Source organism: Camelus bactrianus, chromosome 10, assembly GCF_048773025.1.
Source record: "Camelus bactrianus isolate YW-2024 breed Bactrian camel chromosome 10, ASM4877302v1, whole genome shotgun sequence".
Taxonomy (NCBI): Eukaryota; Metazoa; Chordata; class Mammalia; order Artiodactyla; family Camelidae; genus Camelus; species Camelus bactrianus.
Genome location: NC_133548.1, coordinates 25,212,425 through 25,236,944, shown reverse-complemented (window position 1 = coordinate 25,236,944; position 24,520 = coordinate 25,212,425). Strand labels below are relative to the sequence as shown.

The window sequence follows — 24,520 nt, the reverse complement described above, 5'->3', positions numbered from 1 at the left end:
AGTAGAATATCTGGGTTATATGATAGGTGTATGTTGGATTATTAAGAAACTGCCTCTCTTTGGCTCGTACCACTTTATATTCTCAGCAGCAGCATATTAGTTTTAGTTCCTACACACAGCCAGCAACATTTGGTAGGTCAGTCTTTTAATTTTTGACATCTTAGTAAACATCTAGGGGTATGTTTTAATTCTCACTTCCCTAATAACTAATGCTAGTATCTTTACCTGTGCTTGTTAGATATCTGTACATACTCTGTGATGCAATCTGTTCAAAATTTTTGCCCAGTTTTTAATTGGTTGGCTATTTTCTTATTACTGAGTTTTGAAACTTCTTTATCTATTCTGAATACAAGTCTGTATCAGATGTGTAATTTGCTAATATTTTCTCTTAATCTGTGGCTTGACTTGTCATTCTTTTAACGATGTCTTTAAGAGAGTAGAAGTTCTTAATTTTGATGAAGTCCAATTTACCATTTTCTTTTCATTCATGGATCATGACTTCAGAGATGCATCGAAAAAATCTTCGGTCACAAACCCAAGGTCACAAAAATTTTCTTCTGTGTTTTCTCCTAGAAGTTTAGCAGTTTCAGATTTTACATTTAGGTCTAAGATTCATTTTAAATTTATTTTTCCAAACAGTACAAAGTATGGATTCAGTTTCACTTTTCTCAAATATGGATATACAATTGTTTCAGCACCATTTGTTTAAAACATTAGATTCCCTTTGTATCTTAGTCAAAAATCAATTAATCATGTGTGTGTCTATTTTTGAGCTCCTTATTCTCTTCCTTTAATCTGTCTAATTTGATGTCAATATCACAGTCTTGATTACCATTTTGCATTCTTGCTAGCAATTTATTAGAGTTCCCATTGCTCCATATCCTTATTAGCACTTCGTATTGTCAGTTTAAAAAAAAAAAACACTTTCATAGTAAGTGTGTACTAGCACTTACCATGTTTTAAATTTGCATTACAATTGGGTTGTTCTCTTTCTTATTTTATTGAGTTTCCTATAATTTTTTAAACTTAATTTTCCCTAATTTCCTAAACAATAACTCTCAGGTGTGTACCAAGGCCTCCTTTTTTTTTTTTTTTTTTTTTTTTGGCATTTCCAAATAAGAGGCAAGCTTGCAATTACTACAAGTAGATAGTCTGCCCCAGAATGTTAGAAAGCATTGGCTTGAATTCAGGCCAACCCTCTGGAGTCACCTTGAGCTCCTCTTTCTCTCACATCCCTTATCTGATCTGTCAATAAATCTTACCAGTTTTACCATCTTCTACTCCATCCTCATAACAGCTTTCTAACCAGTTTCCTTACTTGGGCCCTTGCCCAACTTACATCATTTTGGCAATACACCTGCCACAGTGATGCTTTACAAAAAAAGTGAAGTTTGACCTCCTTACTCCTCTGCTCAAAACCTGTTAGAGGCCCATAAGAGTCAAAACCAAAATTCTTATAAAGGCTACAAGACCATGATCTGGACGTGGCTATCTCATCTCCTATTCCTCTCTTTCTCAGATCCAGCTCACAGGCTTCCTTGCATCTGCCTCAAATCCTTTCCTTGTTTCCTCTGCATGAAAAACTTTCCTGCAGATTTCTTCATTGGTACTTTCACTCCCCTCAATTCTCCTTATCATTTGAGGCATCTTCTTTGCTCACTCTGTCCAAAAGGGCATGCACATACACTCATACACACACCATTTCTCTGTTTTTGTCTTCCCAGTAGTGCTAGTTAACATGTTACATACAATAACTAATTCATAATGGCCAAGACATTCAGAGATCACCGTGTTTTGGGTGCTTTATAAATTAATTTACTTAACCTTCACAACATCACCGTAAGATTAGTACATGATCTTATTTTCCCAAAAGGAAGCTAAAATGCAGAGGTTAAGCAAGTGCCCCAAATCACACATCCATCAAATGGTGCAGCAGGGATTCCATCAGTACCAAAGGATTCGACTCTGGAGTCCATGCTGAAAAACACGACGCCATTCAGGGTTGCTTTTCTAATCACTTTGTAATGTTGGCGCTTCTCATGCGCCCACTGGACTATGAGCTAACCCCCAGTGCAGAGAGCACTGCCTACTAGCTAATCGCTCAATGAAGGCTTAAAGTGAGTTAACTTATAACTCGAAAAAAACTCGTTTAAAATTTAGTGGGTAGGTGGTCTAGGTGAGGCGCAAGCGGAGCGGTAACATGAAAGAGAGTCGGAAAGTCCACTCCAGAAGTTAGAGGCCGCGAGAAGCGGCGCAGGAAGGTATCGGGGTAGGGCCCGTCCGCGACCCGCCCCAACCCAACCCAGCCCCGAGAGCGTCAGCCCCGCCCCCAGCAGGAGCGCGCGCTACGATTGGCCCCACGTCCCAGTGACCCCGCCCCGCAAGACCCGCGCAGGATAACCCGGAAGCGGTTGTGAGACGCCGCCGCGCGGCCCAGCTCCCTTTTCCGGTCGGCGTGGTTTGGCAGCGGAGTGTCCGCCGTGCCCCGGCCTTCACCATGAGCGTCCCGGCGTTTATCGACATCAGCGAGGAAGACCAGGTGTGTTCCCGGGCCGTGGGTGCTGACAGGGCGGGGTTGGGGGGCGGCCTCAGGGGTGTGAGGGGACGAGTCGGGGCCGAGCCAGGGCCAAGAGGACTGGCTGCCGCCCCGCGGAGCCCGCCGGAGAGCCTAGAGCCGCGGTTCACTCCTCCACATGCGGGAGTGGGGAGGCCGCCAGGGAGGGGCGCGCGTTCCTGGTCTGGAGTTGCACTGGCTCTCCGCCCGGCGGTTCCAACGCTGGGCCGGAGACTCGACCGCCAACTTCCTGGTCGGCGTCGGGGCCCTTCTCGGCACAGTACTTTTTGACTCATTACGGAGGGGTTCTGCTTCCGTCCCCCAAATACAGCCACATCCGGAGTGGGAGGTGGCGAATCTAAACGAGAAAGCAGCCCAGGGAAAAATAATTTGATACTTAAGGTAAAAGTGGTTGGAAAGGCACACCTTTTGTACGTAGTCATAATCCCACAGATGGTAGCTTCGCCCCATTGGCTCCTTAGCCAAGCACATACACCAAATGTCTGAACCTGCGGTTCCTCTCGTACTGACACCTCTTTTGTACGTAGGTCGTATTTTATATTATTACTTGAGCAAGAGTGAGAGTTCTGTAACCTGAAAGAACATCAATTTCACTCATACTTCGAGGCATATACCTGGTGAACAGTCCAAATAGTTCTACACTCTGGAGTTTGCTCTTTGGTGGACGTTGCTAATGTTTCTTATTTTCTCCATAACAAGTTAAACTTTGGTTAGTGGGAGTTAAACCAAGCTTGAAATTATCTTCCCTAAGTTAATTTTGCAGAACTGAAAACTGTATTCTGTGAATTTGTAAGTGGTCATTTTGTATTTTTCTGTTACTACCCTAACGTGAGGATTTTTGTTTCCGTAGACGAGAAAACAGCATTACTAGTTTAAGATAACTTAGAATTGCAGGTGTGACTTTCCCCCCTTGGTAGAAATGCAGACCCTCAGCTCTGAAGAGCAAAGTAAGAAGGGGAAAGGAATATGGGGCGCAGGGGCGGGGGGAAGCTAGGGAAGGAGTAGAGCACAATTAGAAAGGAAGGTTTGTGAAAGACAAGGGAAAAAAGCTTATCTGATTAGGAATGGAATCATGTTATCAACAATTGGCTATTAGATTACTAAAAAAAGCTTTTTTTTTTTTTAACATAGAAGAGGATTTGTAGATGCAGGAAGTTCTTGTCATTGATTATATTAGTTTTTAAGTGTCATTTCTAGTTAGGTTATGCTAGCTACTGTTCTTGTAACAGTTTCACACCAGCCATTCCTTTTGAGTGGATAAATACTCAGTTTAACTTTTGTCAAATTCTGTAAAGTGGAGTTCAGAATCCTTGTTTCCTTTGCTTTTACCACTCCACAACCATTTGTGGCAGTAAGGATAACAGATAAAAACAATAAACTGCTGACTAAATAGTTCTTAGAAAAAGTTTGCTTTGTGTGTACAAAGCTGAAACTGTGGAAATGCCTTTTTTTTTTTTTTTTTTTTTACCATAATGTGTTTCCTTCATAGAGAAGCATATAGTGGTATTTTGTGCTCTCTGATATGGTGACAGTTTCATGAAATCTTGTTTATAATACTAACTCATATGAGAAGTTACTGTGTTATCTGAAACTATAGCACCATCGGGTTTGCAGATTTAATGTATTTTTCTTACGTAGCCAAACATATTTGTGGGTTTAGAAAATGTGATGTCTGTGTACTTACTAATGGTATCCCTACATCTTCCTGTTTCAGTTCTTCGTTTTATTGTGTTACATACTGTTTGCATTCATGTTTGGCTGCTACAAATACCAAGTCCTCAAAAGAATAAGTTGTTAAATATTATATATGCATTAAAATAGAAGATGTCTAAATACCTGGTTGAGGTACTGTAGTTATGTTTTTATAGGTCCAAAAGTGCTTTCTGATCCAGATAGGCATTTAGCATGTTAAAAGATTAATTACATAGTAGATTCAATAAATATTTTGTTCAAGGCAGCATTCAAAAGCAGTCTTTTTATCTTTATATCTCCCAAAATGCTCGTCTCAAGAGAGGTTCTCAAACATTTAATTAACAAATGATACCCCCTTGCCGATGTAACATCTAACTTTTAGGTAACTGGGTACACCTGAGAGCAATAAAACTTTATATCTTTAAAGCAAATCAAGTTTACCTACTCAGATCATATCCCCCCCCCCCCCCCCGGCTCCGCTCCCTCAGAAAAGCTTTGGCTTATATTAGAATGGTTTTTTGCTGTCTACTGGAGGTCCAGGTGATAGAGAAATTCTGAAGGTGATCACTGTGGGTCTATGTAACCACTTGTTAAGGAAAACCTGGGGCTGTGATGGATGAGGAGGGAGAGAGGCACTTTTAAGTCATCATTAAATGCAATATTTACGTTTTATTTTTTCAGAAGTGGGACAGAATGGTTTGAGGTCTTGTGATTCATAGTTCATTTTATAGATACATAGCAACCCTGTTTGATTCAACAGGCTGCTGAGCTTCGAGCTTATTTGAAATCTAAAGGAGCTGAAATTTCAGAAGAGAACTCGGAAGGTGGACTTCATGTAGATTTAGCTCAAATTATTGAAGCCTGTGATGTATGTCTTAAGGAAGATGATAAAGGTTTGTTTTTAAATTTTTGTAATATTTTTTACTAATCATAAAGGACCTACTTTTTAAACTTGTGAATTAAATTTTTTGTTTGTGTAGAACTTTAAGCACTGTTTTAAATCTTACCTTTGCATATACTTTTAGTTTCTTCTACTCTGTTATACCTACAAAATAAGCCTATTTTGAAAAAACATTTTCACGTCATGTATGTTCTTTTGAGTGTTACTGCACACAGTAAATACTAGTAATTTCAGGATGAACTGAAGGAAAAAAATAATCTCTTCATAAGGTTTAGATTAATATCAAATTGGATACAATTTCAAGTGATCTAAAAGCCATTAAGTTATTTGGCTGATTCTTCATTTATTGTGATAAAATAGGAAATTTTGAAAATTGGGAGTCCTGAAATCTCTCGTTAAGGTTTGAAATTAAACTTGGCATATGATTAATATCCTGCTAGTAAAAGTTGAAACCACATATTATGTAGGCATGTAAGTCAGTCTTCTGTTTTACTGGTTGAAAGCCAAATCTTAACTAATAATTTCCTCCTTTAATAAAATGTATAAGTTGCTTTCTTAATGTTAGCTGTACAACAGAGCTGGTTTAATTTGACCTCATGTGTACTATATTTTTTAGTGTGCACACCATTGAAGGAAGTGTCATCTAGAGCTGCCTTATAGTAGCCAGATTATATCTTTAAGTGTTTTATGTTTAATGGTCTTTAGTGTATTAAAACATTGGAAATACTTATTTAACTAGATACATTAGGTATTATAGTATGGCTGTTGTGTTTTCCATACACATGTAGATGTTGAAAGTGTGATGAATAGCGTGGTATCCCTCCTGTTGATCCTGGAACCAGATAAGCAAGAAGCTCTGATTGAAAGCCTGTGTGAGAAACTGGTCAAATTTCGGGAAGGTGAACGCCCATCTCTGAGACTGCAATTGTAAGTTAAGAACTACAAAGCTCAGTTTTTCAAGGACCTCTTCATGTTACTGTCATTTAATGATTGAAAACAATTCTGGGACTTGACTGTCAGCTGTGTCTCTTATTGGCTGTGTGACCTTGGACAAATCACTTAACCTTTCTGTGCCTCAGTTTCTTCCTTCTAATGTGAAGTTTTTAATAGTATCTCTTTCAAGTTTGTTGTGGGAGCAGATAACATCAATGTAATCACCATCATTACTGATCTCAAACATTGTTTCATTGTTTATTAACCAGGCTAAGCAACCTTTTCCATGGGATGGATAAGAATACTCCTGTAAGATACACAGTATATTGCAGCCTCATTAAAGTGGCAGCATCTTGTGGGGCCATCCAGTATATTCCAACTGAGCTGGATCAAGTGAGTTATTGGGTGGAATACTTGTTCTACTTATAAAAAGTATAGTTTTATAGCTAAAATAAGTAGCAAATATTTGTCTTCTAAATGTTATCTTTTAAATTGTCAAAATATGTTCACTGTGCCACTAAATTTCCTCCTGTCAATCTCATTGTAGGTTAGAAAATGGATTTCTGACTGGAACCTCACTACTGAGAAAAAGCATACCCTTTTAAGGCTACTTTATGAGGCACTTGTGGATTGTAAGAAAAGGTATTCAGAATTAATGTACTAACTTAAAACTTAATAGGCAATATAAGTAGTTGAGACTGCTTTTAAAGACAAGTAGGATAAGATTTTACTCTACTTTGTTCTCCAAGAAGTTGCTGTAAATCTCTTTTTGTAAATTTTACCTACTAAACTAAAGATAACTGCAAAGTTAAAAACAGTTTTTCCCCCATCTTTAAACTTTTTAAAAAGCAAAACTTGCTTTTGTTCTAAAAATGGTACAGCTGTTGTTACCAAAGCTGTATGTAACATTAGACTGAGTTATTTAATGGCGCTTTGATTTCATAGCACAGGCTGGTGCTGTCGCTTTTGTTTAATGGTAGTGAGGGGCTGTCAGTCAGAGTCTCTTATGTAGCAGAGCCCCTGAGATGAAACTGCAACAGACTACTTCAGTGTACCAGCTGGGCTTCTGCAAGGTCTTGGGTTTCTAAGGCTTGTATTCAGCCCTGCAAACTTCATGCCCAGAATATTTATTTTTCTCTATACCCCGTTTATGGGTGGTACGAAACAGTAGGTTTGGCCCAGTTTTTAGAATTAGTGTTGAAGGATAATCCTGCCATTTTGACCTAGCTTTTCAATTTCTCTTTTCACGTAGTGGTTAAAAACTTAGAAAAGGTAATTAGTCTTCAGTTTAGTTTTATTGTACAATTTTTATGGTGGCTTTCAGTGCTGAGGTGTTTAATATATTAGAGAGGATCAACAAGGTTAATGTTTCTGTTATGTTAAATAAAATATGGGTTTTTTGCAGACCATTTACATTTAACAATACAAGAGGAAATTTTTCCATCAAAGTTGCAATGTTTTATTATAAAAGCAGATAAGCAGGGAATCTTGCATTAATAACCTGTTTCATTCTGAATCAGTAGCTGCTGTTTGTTACATGTTGGCCCAGTGGTGGCAGCATTCCAGCCAGTTGTCAGTAAGTGTTGGGAGGAAGTAGTTTTATGACAGACCGTTTCAAATGGGGAGGGCATAAAAGCAACTGCAGAAAGAATCCATATTTTAGTATATACTATAAAGGTGCAGACTGTGGAATAAGACTATTGGGATTCAAGTCTTGGCTTCCCTACTTGTTATATGACCCTGAAAAAATTAACATCTCTGTACCTCAGTTTCCAACTTCAAAGTGGAAGTAATAGTGGTACTTGCCTCATAAGGTTGTGGAAAAGGTTAAATAAGATGATACACACATGAAGTTCTAAAAACAGTTGCTTCATTATTGAGAAAGCATTCAGTCAGTATTGGGTATTTTATTCCTATCATTATTCTTTTCATTTTTTTCAAACTCATGTTTAAAAAGTCTTTTTTTCTGGTACAGTAGTCTAAAATGATGAGTCTTATGGTTTTCCTTGAATGTCTAGTGCTTATCAGAGATGATGAATACTGACCGATGATTTCTCTAATTGCTGTTTAGTAGGTCCTCTGTCTTTTGTGTGTAGAAGGGAAGTGACTACAGTAATGGTCTAAAGAATTCCCAAGGTAATTCGCAGAGGACTTGAGCTAGGACACTAGTATGCGTCTGTGCTCTACTCTACATACCCTCGTGCTAACGTATTAGGAAATACCTGCAGCGTTTGCCGCAGGTGATCACTCTTTCCTTCTTGAAACCCTTCCTTCAATTGGCTTTTGGTGCCCGTGTGTAAATTCTTTGCTTCATTCACAGCTCCTCATTTGTGGCTCCCTCCCTTCTTCATTTCTGCTCAATTGTCACCTCATCAAAAAGGCCTTCTCTGGCTCTCTAAAAATGACAGTATTCCTCCACCCTCACATTGCTCCCCCCATCTATATTTTATTATTGCCCTGTTGCACTTATTACTAACATACATACTATAATGTTTATTATCCTCACTAGAATTTAAGTTTCATGTGGGCAGAGACTTTGTTTTGTTCACAACTAGAATAGTGTCTGATGCTAGTAGGTACTCAGTATCTATGTGCAAAATGAATATTTCTAAAATGTGAACATGCTGTGGAAGCAGTGGATGTAAGCAATATGAAGTGGTAGTCAGTGGAACTAGAGTGTATGCCCTTCCCAGAGGCATTCAACTTAAATTATTTTAAAACACTTCAGAAGTATAAGATTCCTGGCTTTCTCCCAGTTTTCTGATGTGAAAATTAGTTTCTGATATTTGAGTGTAGGTTTCTTTATTTTTAAGAACATATGCAGTCCAGTGGTCACTCTGCAGTCCCTGTCTTCCTTGACCTCTCAGCAGTGTGGGACTGTTCCCCTCTTCCCTCACAGAAACTTCTCTCGACTTAGGTGACACCACTCTTTGGCAGTTCATTTTCTCTTTGTAAATTACTCCACCTCTGCTCCTTTAAATGCTGGTATTCCTCAAGATTTTGAGCTAGGACCTTTTTCTCACTCGGTTCCCTCTCCCTGAGTCATCCCATCTATTCCTATGGCTTCTGTCACGTACTGAATGAAAATTCCTGTCTCTGACCCAGGCTTCTCTTCTCAGCTTCAGATCTTTGTATCTAACTGCTTTCAATCTGTTTTTGCCTGTTTCCACCTGGATGTGGCCCACCGGTGCCTCAAACTCAATGTGACCAAAATGAATTTATCATTTTCTCCCTGTAAATTAGTCTCTATCCTTCTAAGCAAGACATCTTGAAGTGGTCTTCTGTTTGTTCTCTCTACAATGATTTTCTGAAGCAAAAATTTCAGCATTTCATTCTTTAGGTTTCCGTTTCCTGTAGCATACAGTACAAAATTCTTAGTATAGCACGTTAAGTCTTTTCCAACGTGGCCTTCTGTGTGTTGCTGTAGCATGAGCTTGGTGACTGTGATGATAATCACCTTGCTATTTTTGTATGGTGCAGTGCCAAACTACAGAAACTATGTGTGTATGGGTGTTTCCTCCCTTCATTTCTCCCCCCCCCCCCTTTCTCATATGCACCACCCTCACCCTTTCTCTTGGTTGTAACACCCGAGACGTAGTGAGCCTGTGTCAACTACAAAAGCACTCTGCTCTTTCCCAGTCTGGACCAGAGGCTGGTACCTGTTTTTGTATGGCCTACAAACTAAGAATGGTTTCTACATTTTTTAATGGTTGAGAAAAAAAAATCAAGGGAAGAAGAATAGTATTTCTTGAGATGTTGAACATTATATGAAATTCAAATTACAGTGCTAAAAAATTTTATTGAAACACAGCCATACTTATTTACATATTGCCTATGGCTGCTTTTGCCTAGACTTGAGTAGTTGCAACCAAGACCATATGACCTGCAAGGTCTAAAATATTTATTGTCTGGTCCTTCATAGAAACTTTACCTACCCTTTGTCAAGACCTGCACTCAACTCCTTTTCTGCCTGAAAAGCTCCTCCCATATTTACACGGTCTCTACTTTTATCTTGGCACTTAACACCCTTTATTAAAAGGTTTTTGAGGTTATCGGCTCAGTGAAGGCTAGGAGCCTTGTCTGTCAACCATTGGATTCCCAAGATGTTTGGCAGTGATGGGCCCTGAATGGATGAATGCTACCCACACTTAGGGAACGAGGAGAGTATGTTTAATAAGACTTGGTTTTTGCCTAGTGCAAAACAAAAAAGTGGTGTTTTTCTTGTTTGTCATTTTACCTTGTTCCTAAGTAGAATTCTGAGACTCTTTTAGTAAGAATGCTTACATGTATGGGTGCCCCCCTTCATGATTTTATTTATATTGGTGGTTGATGAGTGCAAATTGTATAATATCTTCTGAGTCCTTATTATGTGTTAGATGTTGTGAACTTAAATGGATTATTTTATCTGATCTTTGTGAATTCAGATTTCTTAAGCTGATAAGGTATATTAGATTGAAGTATACTGTGGCTGCTAAAACTGGAAAGTGTGCCTGTGCTTGCAGCCTGGAACAAGATTATTAAACCTTAGCTTTATGGGAAGTTTTAAAATGACATTTAACTTTAAAAGAAATGATAGAGTTCTTACTGATTTTGCCCAGGTTAAATCCACATGTAGGGGGAAGAAGGGTTTTTAGAAAACAAAAAAGAGAAAAAAAATTTTTTTCTGCTTAGCAAAACTTAAGCTTTCTATAACTGGCTGAAGATTCATCAGGTTAAAGGAAGAAATACAGGGTGAAGATAAACATTTTCTAAGAGTTCAGATTGAATGAGTGCATTTAGTTATTTTGTGCTTTTCATAGCAATTAATCTATGTAATTTTAAGGATGATTTAATTGGAAAGGTGTTGTTAGTAGAGTTATTTACATATTTGACGTTGGCTCAGCTTTAGCCATACTGTCCTAACAGTTTCTCAGACACAAAACTTTTTTCTCACCTAAGGCCTTTATACCTGGTCTTCTCTCTGCCTGGAAAGTCATCTGACCCCACCTTCCCCCTCCATCCTTTAGATCTCAGCTTACATGTCATTTCCTCAGAGAAAGACTTTCCCTGTATTGGTTCTATGAAGTAGCAGCCTCTTTTCTATCTCTGCTCTTGTTACTGTTACATCACCACTTCTTCCTTTATGGCAGTTACTTTTTAGTTATTTTTCCTTAGTTGTGTCTCTTTCCGACTAGAAGGAAAAGTTCCTTGACTTCCCAGAGAGAGGGGCCTTGTGTCTCTGGGTCACCATTGTATATCTCATCAGCAAAGTACTTGGTACTTGGGAAATATTTTGACTGAATGAATAGCAGTAATGATACTCTGAAATACCTAAAGCTGTATTTCTTTTTAGTGATGCTGCATCGAAAGTCATGGTGGAATTGCTAGGAAGTTACACAGAGGACAATGCTTCCCAGGCTCGAGTTGATGCCCACAGGTAACATTAAACAGTGTTCCAGTGATGGTATGTATCAGCAGGGTAGAGCTGGATCCGCCAGTGATCCAGAGCCATTTGACTGCATGTGCTCTGTGATGATTCTGATGTAGAGACCAAAATTCAAGAGTTGGTATTGATGAAAGAACCATAGAAAGCATGGGAAATAGCCACATGGTGTTAGCTGTTTGGTGTATTGCTGAAATGGGGGTTTCCAACCTGAGTAGCAGAACCTAATCTTGGGTTGATTCTATCTTATTAAGGTATGTTGATAGGGAAAAGTTTAGGGCGTTCCAAAAATTAGCCCATTAGCTAAGAGAATAACTACTTCAAACAGTCCTAGGTGTACTTAGTAGCAATACAAATAAAATCAGTTTTTTAAATCTATGAAATGAAAATTATGATAACTTTTATAATTTATAGGATTATTTCTTCACAAAATCCTGTACATGGTAGGTGTTGGTAGAAAGAGTAGTTAGTAGAAAAGGTCTTTGACTCTGAGGTCAGAATGTCTGCTTTCAAATAGTTGACCACTTAATTAGCATTTACTGGGGAGGTTCTTTCTGAGCTAGTGTCATCACTGATAAAATGGTCCTGATAATACTGTGTGTCTCTCAGGGCGCTGTGAGGATGAAGTGAGATAATGCACGTTAAAGTACTTACCTTCGTGTGACATACAGTAAAATACTACTGCTGTTTTATTTAGTCTTTGATGATGCTGCTGTTTTATTCTTTGATTACTTTGGTGATGCTTTCTCCCCAGATATGTTTTTGTCTGCAAGTAATTTTGTTAAAATGGATGTAACTGATAGATTTATTGGCCTGTTTTAACCCCAATCTTGTAGCTTTTTTAATGCTGTGTATATTGAACTCTTAGATATTTTACTTAATGTATTTCACAATCTGCAAAGGCAGTGAAAAGTACCTGAATTTCAAGACTGTGAGCTTGTATTTTTGTTTTCTAATTAAGGTGTATTGTGCGAGCATTGAAAGATCCAAATGCATTTCTCTTTGACCATCTTCTTACTTTAAAACCAGTCAAGTTTTTGGAAGGCGAGCTTATTCATGATGTAAGTAGTTTATCCTTAATGTGAGAAATGATTTTTCCCCCCTAAATCTTAACATACTGAACCAGAACTCTCTTTGTATTAATGAACATGCCAGTTAGATCTGGAAAGAGAAGAATTATTTATTCATTTTATATGAAATAGGAATAGGCTGATATTTAGGACTGGCTTTAGCTTTTCTCCAACCACTCAACACTCCTGTTCTTCCTCCCTTTCCTTCATTTCCTCACTTGCTTGGCCAGTATGAACTTAGATGATAACAAATTTCTTTTTAGTATGTAGTGTCAGCTAGCCCCAATTAGGAAGATAAATCTGATATTTAAAAACACATGAGTGCACTTTTCAAGTGCAAGTATAAATACATTTTGGATTATTTTCTGTTTGTGTTATGTCATTACCGCCATCTTTTGGGTTAGATCGTTTAGAACTCACTGTATTTACTGATTCTTTCATCTGAGTGAGTCTGATGAACCAAATGGTTTAGATGGTAATTTGATCAAACATTGAAGTTTCTGCCTGAAAGAAATGTAGAGAGTCTTGTTGCTGTGGGTCAGTATCTTAAAAATATCTTGAGTATAAGTCTTGATTCTTTATTGACTATTTATCTTTGTTTTTTTGTCTCTGTATAGCTTTTAACCATTTTTGTGAGTGCTAAATTGGCATCATATGTCAAATTTTATCAGAATAATAAGGACTTCATTGATTCACTTGGTAAGTTTCAGAGATTATTCTTTGGAGGGGTAGAGAGAGAAATGGGAATGTGAGATTCAGCAAATATGATCATGGCTTTATGTGTAGATTACCCTAACCAGTGGTGTAAAAGATCTTAACTCCTTAGATGCATGGTGATTTACATTTTTGGTACTTAAAAAAAGCCATGGTCATATAATTGCAATAAACAGCTTTTTCCTTCTAATACAGTATTTTATACTTGGTGCCCACCTCCCCCAGTAACAAATTATAGAAGTATGCTGTGTTGCTAAGCAGATCTAAGTGATGCTGTAGATGGGGGTAGAAATGGAATTGTAGTGATTTTACATGATAGGAGAAACTTTCCTAACTGCAGTTTGTTGGGGACAGCAAGTACCCATTTTCTGAGAGTGAAGTCAACTACAAAACAAAGCTGCTTTTTCTACTCGGCTGTAGTCACATTCGAGGCTAGCTATATTTTCTGTATTAAAATTGGTATGTTAGTCTTCCTGGTTGTTTGAGGTGTACGTAAATAATACATTTATAATCTTTGATTATATTATTAGTTCTCAATTTGGTAATCATTAATTCCTCTCAGCTGTAAATTTTGTGCAGCCATTGGAATTGGGGAAGATTGTATTATTCTGAACATAATAAGGCATTTGAAATACGCTAAGATAAAGTAGATGCAAGTGTGTTTGGGTTGAGTGCTTTGCCAGGTGCACTAGACCCAGAAAACCACATTCTGTCCCAGTTAATTTGTTTTGTGGCATGAAGCTATGTGATGGAATGTTAATGTCAGCAACCTCTTTATTTACGCACTGAAGAAAAAGGAGTAGTAATTAACACTTTGACACTCCCCCATTGATGTGTAATTGACTGTTTCAAAGGAGCACTGGTTCATAAGCTATTGCATGCATTAAAATTACGTTTTCTATATTGCAGCATTTTAAGACAGGGGTCAGTGACAATGCAGAAATTGCTCAATGATGCACATTTTTTTATTACTGCATTAAGGTTTTGACATATTAGTAATGAATAAATGTTTCCATAAAATTAGATTTTTTTATAACTTTAAAATTGAAATACGACACAGAACACTGTGACTTCCTCTTTGAAGGTAGTACTCTACTTTCATGAAACAAAACAGCTTCCTACAAGTCTTTTTAACTCATACTTCACTGGTTTAATAGTTTGATTTTGAGAACAAGAGTCCTAAAGGCATCAGTTTGAAATGTTTTTAAGGGCAGGTATCAATGTGTAAGATAGATCATGGTTTTATATAATTCACTCTAGATATAATCTTCATTCCTCTGTTAGATTTTTTGATTTCTGGTAAGCTTGTAACTGCACAGAGTAAAATAAATTTAACTTCAAGAGAATTTTTAATTATATTTTAGAAAGTTTAGGACTTTATCATTTTATTGTATTAAAAGACAGCTCTATCTGCCCATAGAATTGATAATGTTAAGGAATTTTCTTGTATTGCCAGATATTGAGAAAAATCTTCAGTATTTGTTCTCTGTGATAGGAAAGACATAGTAAGTAGCATATAGCATTTGTAATTTATTATGCAAACCAGAAATCAAATACCCTGTTTTGCCTTTTGTTTCTTGGAATTCATGCAAATTAACAGTTACTTATTAGAAATCTGTTTGTAAAAGATACTTTGGGGCAAACATAAAATGTGTGTATTTTTGGGTTTAGGTGTAATATTAAACATCTATTACAGCTGAAAGTCTGGTTACAAATGTCTAGATTCCACAGGTGGTATCAGTTTATCTCAAAACACTTTTAACACTTGGCCCAACAAGTAGCACTATCTCGTGTCAACTGAATTGCCCTAACATGTCCACATGTAATCTGGTGTTACCCAGTTGCTACCTTCTTGCTTCAGAAAGTTAATTAGCATCTAATTTGCATTTGTTAATTAGGGTTAATGTGCATTAATTGATTTTTTGATGCTTGTAGATTTCCATTAAACCTAGTTAGCAGTACTTACTTGGGTACCTCATTCATTTGAGTTATGATCATGTTTTTGTTGAGTCTGTGCCAAATAGAAAGCCTGCATCATAATTACAGCTAATTAACAGACGATTAAGTCCTATATTAATGGCTTCCCTAGTCTTCTGCTAATATATGAATGTTATAAATTTCAGTTTTATTTATGGAGTGGTTAGAACTTTTTTAACAATACAAACTTGAGGCTTTTAATTACTAGAGGGTACATGATCAGTCATTTGCTGAGTTTACATAATCTGAAAGTTCAGAGAAAAGAAACGTAATTCTAGATTAATCTTAGAAACTTGTTTTTATAATTAAGAAATTAGCATCGAATCAAATATATTTGATGTGTTATATATAATTCAGCTTCTATTTATGAATAGGTAATAATTTGGATATTCAGGATTAGTAGATAGTTGTATTTCTAGTTATTTTATAAATGAACTTGTTTTCTAGGCCTAGTACTGCCACTGCCACTTTATGACTAATAAGTAAGTCACTCAATCTTTTTACTCCTCAATTTTATTGTCTTTTAAAGTGAAAGGCTCAGGCATTAAGTTTCCTTTTAGGTCTAATGATTGTTAGTAATCCAAATAATTGTAACAATGTTTCATTAGAAATTATAAGGCAAAATTCTGAATTATTTATAGTTTTCTACTTTTGCCTTAAAAAGAACAGGTGTCACTGTTAATTTTTCTAGTACTTATCACTTTAACCTATAAATGAAATGAGAAACATGCTTTTAAGTATTAAATCCAAAGTAGCCTGAAGGGAAATGGAATGCTTTCATAGCTGAGTGTGTATTAAAATATTTTAAAACTCCATGTTTACCAGTAACACTGACAGAGGACAAATAGTAAGTAGATAAGGAATCTAGTGTTTAAAGGGAGAGCTATTAGTAAAAATAAACTTAAGTAATCCAATTAAATAAAAATGTTTTTATGAAATGTACTTTGTATACTTTAGCTCCTAAAATGTATAAATATTAAAAATGTAAATTATATAAAACTTCTAGGGCCTGAAAATCCCATTTTATAGGTTATTCTCAACTTTAAACCTATCACCAGTGGCACTGGAGCAATAAATGTAGTTACAGAAAAAATTTAAATGCTCCATAATTTAATTACGGGGTCAGTTTATGGTTTGCAAATACAAGAAGCTTTGTCAAGATTACTCTATGTAAGTGCTCCAAACACAGTGACTTCCACAGTTTCACACGAGAGTTGTAATCGTGCAGATCTTTGATTAGTGTGGATACTTAGCTGGTTTCACTGCTGTGTTACTTAGGTCTCCTACATGAACAGAATATGGCAAAAATGAGACTACTTACTTTTATGGGAATGGCAGTGGAAAACAAAGAAATTTCTTTTGACACAATGCAGCAGGAACTTCAGATCGGAGCTGATGATGTTGAGGCATTTGTTATTGACGGTAAGGCAATTAGAACACTTCCTTTTTTTTCTAGAATTTCTCTTTCTACCCCGTGAAACATAAGACTTTTAAACTGCGCTTTATGCTAACAAAGCTAGATTCTTTTGTCGCAAATGTGTATGTTTAGTAGATTAGCAGATTATATTTGTAGTAGAGTGAAAATTCAGTGGAAATATAAATAGCTGTGTGGTTTTTGGTGTGTGTTCTATTCCTTTAAGTCGTGTAGAACAGAGGCCTTTTGGCAGTATTGTAGCATATAGTATGTAGTGGTTAAGAGCCTAGATTTCAGTATCAGGCCTGTGTTTGAGATCAGGTCTTCCTCTATGAAACAGGAATGTAGGAGTTGCGGTTGTGAGGATTAAATTAGATTAATGCAGGTAAGGCACTCAGCTCAGTGCCTGGCACATAGTAAATGACCTACAAATGTTAGTTAGCCTTTATCAGTTTTTTATGATTGGCCAAGAAATAGGACCTTGTTCCCCAATAATTGCATTATAAAGTGATTTAACTGTTAGTTAGGTTTTTTCTAGAAAAGCTTTTTAAGATTAGTAAAATGTACAGAACTGTTGACATGGTTTGTTTCTAATGCTCTAAGTCTCAAACAGTCCTATAAAGAAGTAATATCTTATTAAGAAACCAGCCCCCCCCCCATGTGATTGTAGGCGAGAACGCTAGAATTAATGAAAACTGTGTGTGATATTTAGTAGCGACAGGCCCAGCAACCAGAGGACAAACAGCCTGCCTTTTGGTTGCATCATCTTGCTGTGCTTGTTATTAAATTCAGAGAGCGAGTTTGTAAAATAATGTTGGAAAACTGTAAAGTTTTATTGTGGCTTACTTGGTCACAGTTTCATACCGTAGGCTTTTTTCCTGGGGATTTTCCATATAACATGTCATGTAAAACATCTTTTTTCAGCGGTAAGAACTAAAATGGTCTACTGCAAAATTGATCAGACCCAGAGAAAAGTAGTTGTCAGGTAAGACACTTAATACTTTGCAGCATTTTGTAGAGCAATTTAGTTTGTTCTGATTATTTCACTTAAATATTTAGAGAACCAAGGTGGTGTTCTTATCAGTTGACTGTAGTTAAATAGTTGCTATTTATCACAATTTTATTAAAGTTCAGACTGAATGTGATTAGCTTATTTAATGAAAGAGTCCTATTTTCCAGCACATTTCATTTAATGGCTCAGCACTGGCTAGAATACTAATGACTTCTGTGTCTGGTTTATGTAGTTCAGGAGAATAGATGGTTTAGGGTCAATATGGCAAATAAAGGTTTTAAAAATAAGTTTCTAATAATTCTCTTAGAACTCTAAATTATGTTGTCTGTATATTTAACCTGCTTTTAACTAGATACAAGTGTGTAAAATTGTAGAAGAATACCAGAGGATAAAAGGTTGACTAATAACTTTTTTTAATTTTCCCAGCCATAGCACACACCGGACATTTGGAAAACAACAGTGGCAACAGCTCTATGACACACTTAATGCCTGGAAGCAAAACTTGAACAAAGTGAAAAACAGCCTATTGAGTCTTTCTGATACCTGAATTTTTATGCTATATAATTTTGTCCCTTTTGGAAAAAAAATCTAAATCATAGTAAAACATAGACTGAAATCTGACTACAGTCTGGACATTTATTGGTCTCAAATTGAAAAGAAATTGAAAACAAATCACAAATCTTCAGAGGATGCAGAGTAATAAGTTACAAAGGGTCACTATCTTGTAACACATAGGTTGTGTTCTGTAAGGAAGGGTTTGAGGTGGAACAAGAATTGGTGAAAATACATGGAGGAAGGAAATTTAATGAAGGGGAATTGGATGCTAACGTCAAACCTTGCAGTCTTAGCGATCTTAAATGAAACACTTACTGAGTGAAAACAATAGTAATAGAGTTTCATAACATCAGGAAGAGTGAGTACAACTCTAAAGCTTCGGATCTAACAGTCACTGTGTTCTAGTCTAAACAACATCGATGTTTCAATTAAATCAGTTCACCGCTGAAAGCATTTATCAACATTGTTTTAATCTGTTGTTTTTTCTTCCATCTCCTCTGCTTTTCTTTTTTTAGGCTGATTGTCATCTGAGCTTAGAAACTTTTCGATTTCATTTATTTGGTTTGTCACCAGGCTCTGCCAGTCATCTTCACAAGTAGGAGACGCAGCCAAATCAGTAGTGTCTTTAACCTTGATAGCCTGAAAGTGGCTTTGTAGCAGAGTTGATTTCAGAGGCTTTGTTTTCACCTAGGAAATACCAAACTAGTTTACCACTGAAATTATTACTCATTTTCTAAACAGTCATCAACAAGAGTTTAAAGAATATCCTTAAGCCTCTGCAATTATAAACGGTGATAAAAGCCACCATTTTCTTGGCTAATTTCCAACAACTACCTTAATAATTTTGACTCCAAAAAACTAAAATGTCAATTTGTAGGCTTATGTAGTAGCTCTTCAAGAGCCCTAATACATTCCAGGGGTACCACATTTTCTTGAAGGTTTTTAGCTTACACTGAAAGAAAACATTGAAAACAAGGCAGATAAAAATCTGTTTTGTCTTTTCTCTTCCCTTCCCAAGCATGTCTATGTTTTTTATTTTCTATGAAAGCCAAGAGGAGATTTTAAATGCTAACGGAAGTAAACTGCCATGTAAAAGCTACCTTTTACTTCATGTTTCCTCTTATGCTTCAGAGCACCATTGTTGGAGAAACAGGAAAGAGCAGAGAGGTATTTGGAAGTTGGCATGTTTCCAAGGCACTGCATTGGGTCATGCTTCTAACACTCTTTAAGAAATAAGTTCTTCATTTTAAGGTGTTTCTCTGATTATAAAACAATTACTGGAACTTTAGAAAATAAAGTGTAAACTAAAAATCACGAGAAATCCACTATCCAGACAGACCTGTCAGCATTTTGGTATTGTTTGCTATTAGTCTTTTTTCTAATTTTAGCATATTTTCCATTCTATAGAATTTTATATCTTGCTTTTTCCCTCTGATTTGTTTCCTAGGTCAATAAAATTTTTCATAACAGTCAGTGGCTGCAAAATCCTTTTATGGATGTGTGATAATTTATCTCCTATTGTTGAACATTTCTTTTAAATTATCCTTATCAAAAAAATTTTTGAGTTAATTTCTTAAAAATTCTTTAATGGTCTTTCAGGTAGATTGTCAGATAAAATCTTCTGTTCAAAGAGGATGCATTTTAGAAGTATGGAATAGGATAAGAATTGCATGAAAATTACCCAAGATTCCAACCACCATTAAAACATTTTGATGTAAATATTCTGGTCTCTGTATATACACTTAAAAAATTGGTATCTTAGTTATTTTTATGCTGGGTTAAAAACATTTTTAACATTTCCCTCTACTCTTAAAAGAGCATGGCTCTGTTGTATTCCATGTTCCATAATACATCGTTGGACATTTAAGTTGTTGGAAAACATTTACTGTTACAAATTAGACTGTAATGAATGTCATTTGTTCATAAATCTTTGTGAAGATCTTTTGAGTACTGCCTTACATTAAAGTCTTTTCCAAACTGGTAAAAGTGGCATATTTTTAACATTGTGTTTTCAAAGGGAGATTATATAGTAATTTTTAAAATGAGTTTAAATGTTTACATTTAGTCTCAGTTCCCTAAAGGACTGCTCCTTTTGGATTCATCTGTTTGGCTCCTGAAATTCTAATCAGGCACCAGTCCCCTCAAAGTCTTAGCCTTTGATCTTTGGGATGATGCTGTGTTCATATTTGTCTAGTTTCCTAAGTTCTTATGAAATGACAGAGATGAAAACAAAAGTATCAGACAGGACCTGTAAAGAGTGAGTGGTAATGGATAAAAATGTGCATAAATGTACATTTCCCATAGCGTCTGGCATATGTGTTCAACATAGCTTATTTAGTGCACAGGCCCAGCATGAAAGTGAGTCACCCGTGCCACACCGAGAACCTGCCTCCTACGTGAGCTGGGCAGCGTGTCAGTCTCATGCAATCCTGAGCATAGACAGATACCAAATAGATTTAGATACCAAATCTAAATCTAGGCTGTTACTGACTTTGGAGTAAAATGATTGATGATCTGTATGATACAATGATCCTGTCTTGCCATCAAAATGCTAGAGGCATTTTGGTGCATTTGACATCAAGTACAAATTACGGAATTTCCACAAATCCTGATTCTTAGATTTTTAATTGTGATGGGAAAGGAGGCATTTACATATATCTAGTTTGTTTCTTTTTATCTACTTTGTGGGAGAGGCAGAAGCAAGGATTGGCTGTAGAGAGAAACAAGACAATGTTGATTAAAGATTACACTTAACAAAACTTACCCTGTTTAGCTTGACTGAGATTTTGCAGCCTACAGCAGTAATTCTGGTTACAAGTACACTGCCACATACCTTTGCTTCTTTCCTTCTCTTTTTTAAAAATCTCTCTAACCTCTTCTTTCTGCCTGGCTCAAAAGATCTCTTTGGCTTAAAATTTCTCCTAGCCTGGTACTAGCTCTTTAAGCCTGTGGCTGCATTTTAAAATTTAACTTAAATGAACCTAAGTTCACTGGATTTGTAAAGTAAGTGCTTTCTTTACTTTCTCTGGCCCCTTTCTCCCATCCTCATTCCTGGGTATAATCAAGATTGCAGCAGGCTACCAGTTTTACCCCCAAGAACAAAAACTTCTCAAGTTGCTCTGGGTCTATAAGGGGAAAAGTGGGTTAGCATGTGATAACCTACCCAGAATTTAAGGGGACTGATGTGGAGGGTATGCATAAAAATATGTTGAAAAATATAAAAAGCTGATACCCCTTTCTGGTTATAAAAGCACTTGTAAAATTGTGTTCATTTAGAACAAGAGTTGGTAAACTTTCTGTAAAGAGCCAGAAGTAAATTTTTTTGGCTTTGTGGACCAAGTGGCCACCCTCACAACTGCTTGGTTCTATCACTGCAACACAAAAACAACCATAGGCCTAGACTACGGGTAAAGGAATGGGTGTGGCTGTGCTCTTAAAAAATTCTACTAAAATAAGGCAGTAGGCTGCATTTGACCCACCAGCTGTCACTCAACAGCCTCTGATTTGGAAAAGTATAAAATACCAAGCAAGTAAACACATCACAGAGACCAGACTGGCCTGGTTTAATCCAGGGATCACAGCCTTTTCAGTAGACTAGGCAAAAAAATTGATCTGCTTTTAAATTTGCCCCACCTTAGCTGTTAATTGGTAATCAAGCGTCATCTGGAACAATGACGCTTAGCATGGTGCTTGCCACCTAGTGGTAATCACTTGTTTAAGTGGACAGTTAGCATGTTTTACATCCACCAGTATTTTGAGAAGAAACTTCTCTATTAGGAAAGTTGAGAAGGTATGTAGCATGTGACTAAGAGCCAAGATACCTAGTCTGAGTCTATCACAGACTGTTTTTAATGACTTTGGGAAATTACTTCATATTTGTCTCACTGCTACCTCATCTGTAAAACAGATTGTTGTGGGAGTATTTCTTTGAAAAAGCTTTAAATTCTGTAAATATAAATTCTTAACAACATTAACTACAAAAAGCATTAGGAGTTAGATGCAAAGAACTTCCCTATTAGGTTAATTATAAAAATGGGCTTGAAAAGGAGATGTGAAATTTCCATCATACCCTTAAAACTGTTTGAAAATAGGACAATTAGAAATGTTACTCAACCCAATTAGAATGAGTGTCCAGCTTTGATGCTCTCCAGCAGCTGCTTCCCAGTGCCCCAGCCTACTGTGCTTGAGTTACCATATTTGAAACATCACACATTTAACATCAAGCAGAAACTCTTTTTAAGCTCAATTATGAAAAGGTTGGAAAAGGTAGGCCCTGATTTTAGCTTCAACTTTCCAAAAGGGAGAGTTATGCTACATTACTTGAGGTTTCTTCAATTTAAAAAGGGCAGTATAATGTACTGTTAAAACCTGTTGCTTGTTAAGGTTGTGTTAGTACTATAATTTCCACTATATGTGCTTAAAGAGAAAGTTGTTTACTGTGCATCTCTACAATTTAAAATACACAGTGACTTTAAAATCTGTCACTATGCAGTTGTTTTTTGGTCATCTTTACTAACCTTTTTAGGTTACCTTTTAGCAGTTATACCTATAATTGTTTTTGTAGACTTTGAACAATATAGCCTTTTTTGCAGTAAAGTTTTGTACACTAAGATTAAAAAAAAAACAACCTTATAAATTTTACCCCCCCCCCCAAAAATACCTGTCACCTGTAGTTATTTGCTTTTCATATGACAATGGACTCCTGGAGCCATATACAGTCTCTGCAAATACTCTGCTTACTATTTATATCCATACTTGATGTCATATATTTATGAATATTTTATCCTTTCACATACTGTGTTCTAAGTGATACAATTTAAAATAGATAAAATCTTCCTTTGCAATAGTTCCCCAGAATAATGTAAATGACCTTAAGCACTATTAAAAACAACTGAACTTCACAGCAGCACTTTTACAACAGCCAAGACATGGAAATAATCCAAATGTCCATCGACAGATGACTGGATATGGTGTATTTATACAACAGAATACTACTCTGCCATTAAAAAAAAAAAGCCATTTGCAGCAACATAGATGGACTGGAGACTGTCATTCTAAGTGAAGTATGCCAAAAAGAGAGAGAAAAATGCCATATGATATTGCTTATACGTGGAATCTAAAAAAAAGGACACAAATGAACTTATCAACAAAATAGAAACAGACTCACAGACATAGAGAACAAACTTACAGTTACCAGGGGCTAAAGGGGGTGTGGGGTGTGAAGGGATAAATTGGGAATTCAAAAATTGCACCTCTTGGGGAGTGATGGAAATCTTGATTGTGGGGGTGGTTTCATGCGTGTACACGTCTATCAAAATTCATCAAGTTGTACATCTGAAATATGTGTAGCTTACTGTACAGGAACCGTACCACAATAAAGGTGTTAAAAAAAGAAATTTAAAAAATGTGGACTCCCAACAGCAAAATAATTTTAAAAATAAGTGAACTTAACTGATTAGATTATTTAAGGCATCTTTTATTTTAATTTTAAATGCTCAAATGAGTGAACTATTTTTTTCTAGTTCAAATAAATAAATGCTCAAATGCCATTATTCCTAAATTTAGGTGACTGAAAAAATATAAGTACATAATACACTACCTCACACTCTCCTTCCCAAAACAGGCTGGATTATATCTATTTGATTTATACACTGTGACTTTTTCCTGCTGTTTTCCATCAACCTTAATTGTGAAAAATGGTGCCATGTTGCCCTCTTGATATTATTTTGGAGATCAGTTAGGTCTTAAAGCATCCAGATGCACACAGTTCTACACATATCTGTAGAATTAGCTCACTAAGGTCTGCTCGGCAATATTTTTAATTGACTTACATGTTCTGTGGGAAAAGAAGAATCATAAAAAGTCTTTGCAGTTGCATTCCTCTCTTCACTGGGCTCTCCCTCGGGACCTGGATGGATACTCGAGTTATTCAAAGTGTCAGCAACTCTGTTAATGCTGGTAGTATCTGGTTGACAAAGAGGAAATGACAACAACCGAATTTTATTCTCCAGGCACTCATTTTAGTGACTAAATTGTTTTCCTCTTACCCTATGCTTTTGTATTTAAAAAGTAAGAATTTCTATTTTCTTCTTACTTTGAACACTGTAGTTTCCATATACTTTGCTCTTACATTAGGCATTTCATTTCAGAAAATAATTTTTTATTGCTACTTTCTGAAACCTGATTTCACATTAAAATTAGTGACATGGTACAAGTATCTTCTAAAACAATACACATAAAATGTTACCCTTATTC

General features: G+C 36.4%; 2 protein-coding genes across 2 annotated transcripts in view; one reads left to right on the top strand and one right to left on the bottom strand.

Annotated features, from left to right (window-relative positions):
- The first annotated feature begins 2,382 nt into the window (after window positions 1-2,382).
- EIF3M (eukaryotic translation initiation factor 3 subunit M) lies at window positions 2,383-18,331 on the top strand. Its single transcript, XM_074372201.1, has 11 exons — window positions 2,383-2,539; window positions 5,028-5,160; window positions 5,957-6,095; window positions 6,371-6,494; window positions 6,649-6,743; window positions 11,434-11,517; window positions 12,485-12,584; window positions 13,211-13,292; window positions 16,563-16,706; window positions 17,623-17,683; window positions 18,137-18,331. The coding sequence occupies exons 1-11, from the start codon at window positions 2,498-2,500 to the stop codon at window positions 18,255-18,257; spliced, it is 1,125 nt and encodes a 374-aa protein (XP_074228302.1). The 5' UTR covers window positions 2,383-2,497; the 3' UTR covers window positions 18,258-18,331.
- Window positions 18,332-18,656: 325 nt separating this feature from the next.
- Window positions 18,657-24,520, bottom strand: part of CCDC73 (coiled-coil domain containing 73) — a 101,726-nt gene continuing 95,862 nt past the window's right edge. Inside the window, exons 17-18 of the mRNA XM_074372202.1 lie at window positions 24,097-24,230; window positions 18,657-18,952 (exon numbers count right to left, since the gene is read on the bottom strand). Of these exons, the coding sequence (XP_074228303.1) occupies window positions 18,734-18,952; window positions 24,097-24,230 (353 nt within the window). The 3' untranslated portion in view covers window positions 18,657-18,733. The remainder of the gene's footprint in view (window positions 18,953-24,096; window positions 24,231-24,520) is intronic.

Excerpts from the sequence above, each read along its gene's own strand:
- EIF3M (XM_074372201.1), top strand. The coding sequence starts at position 2,498 with ATGAGCGTCCCGGCGTTTATCGACATCAGCGAGGAAGACCAG. Across the intron at positions 5,161-5,956 it reads TCTTAAGGAAGATGATAAAG|ATGTTGAAAGTGTGATGAAT; the intron begins GTTTGTTTTTAA and ends ATACACATGTAG. Across the intron at positions 12,585-13,210 it reads AAGGCGAGCTTATTCATGAT|CTTTTAACCATTTTTGTGAG; the intron begins GTAAGTAGTTTA and ends GTCTCTGTATAG.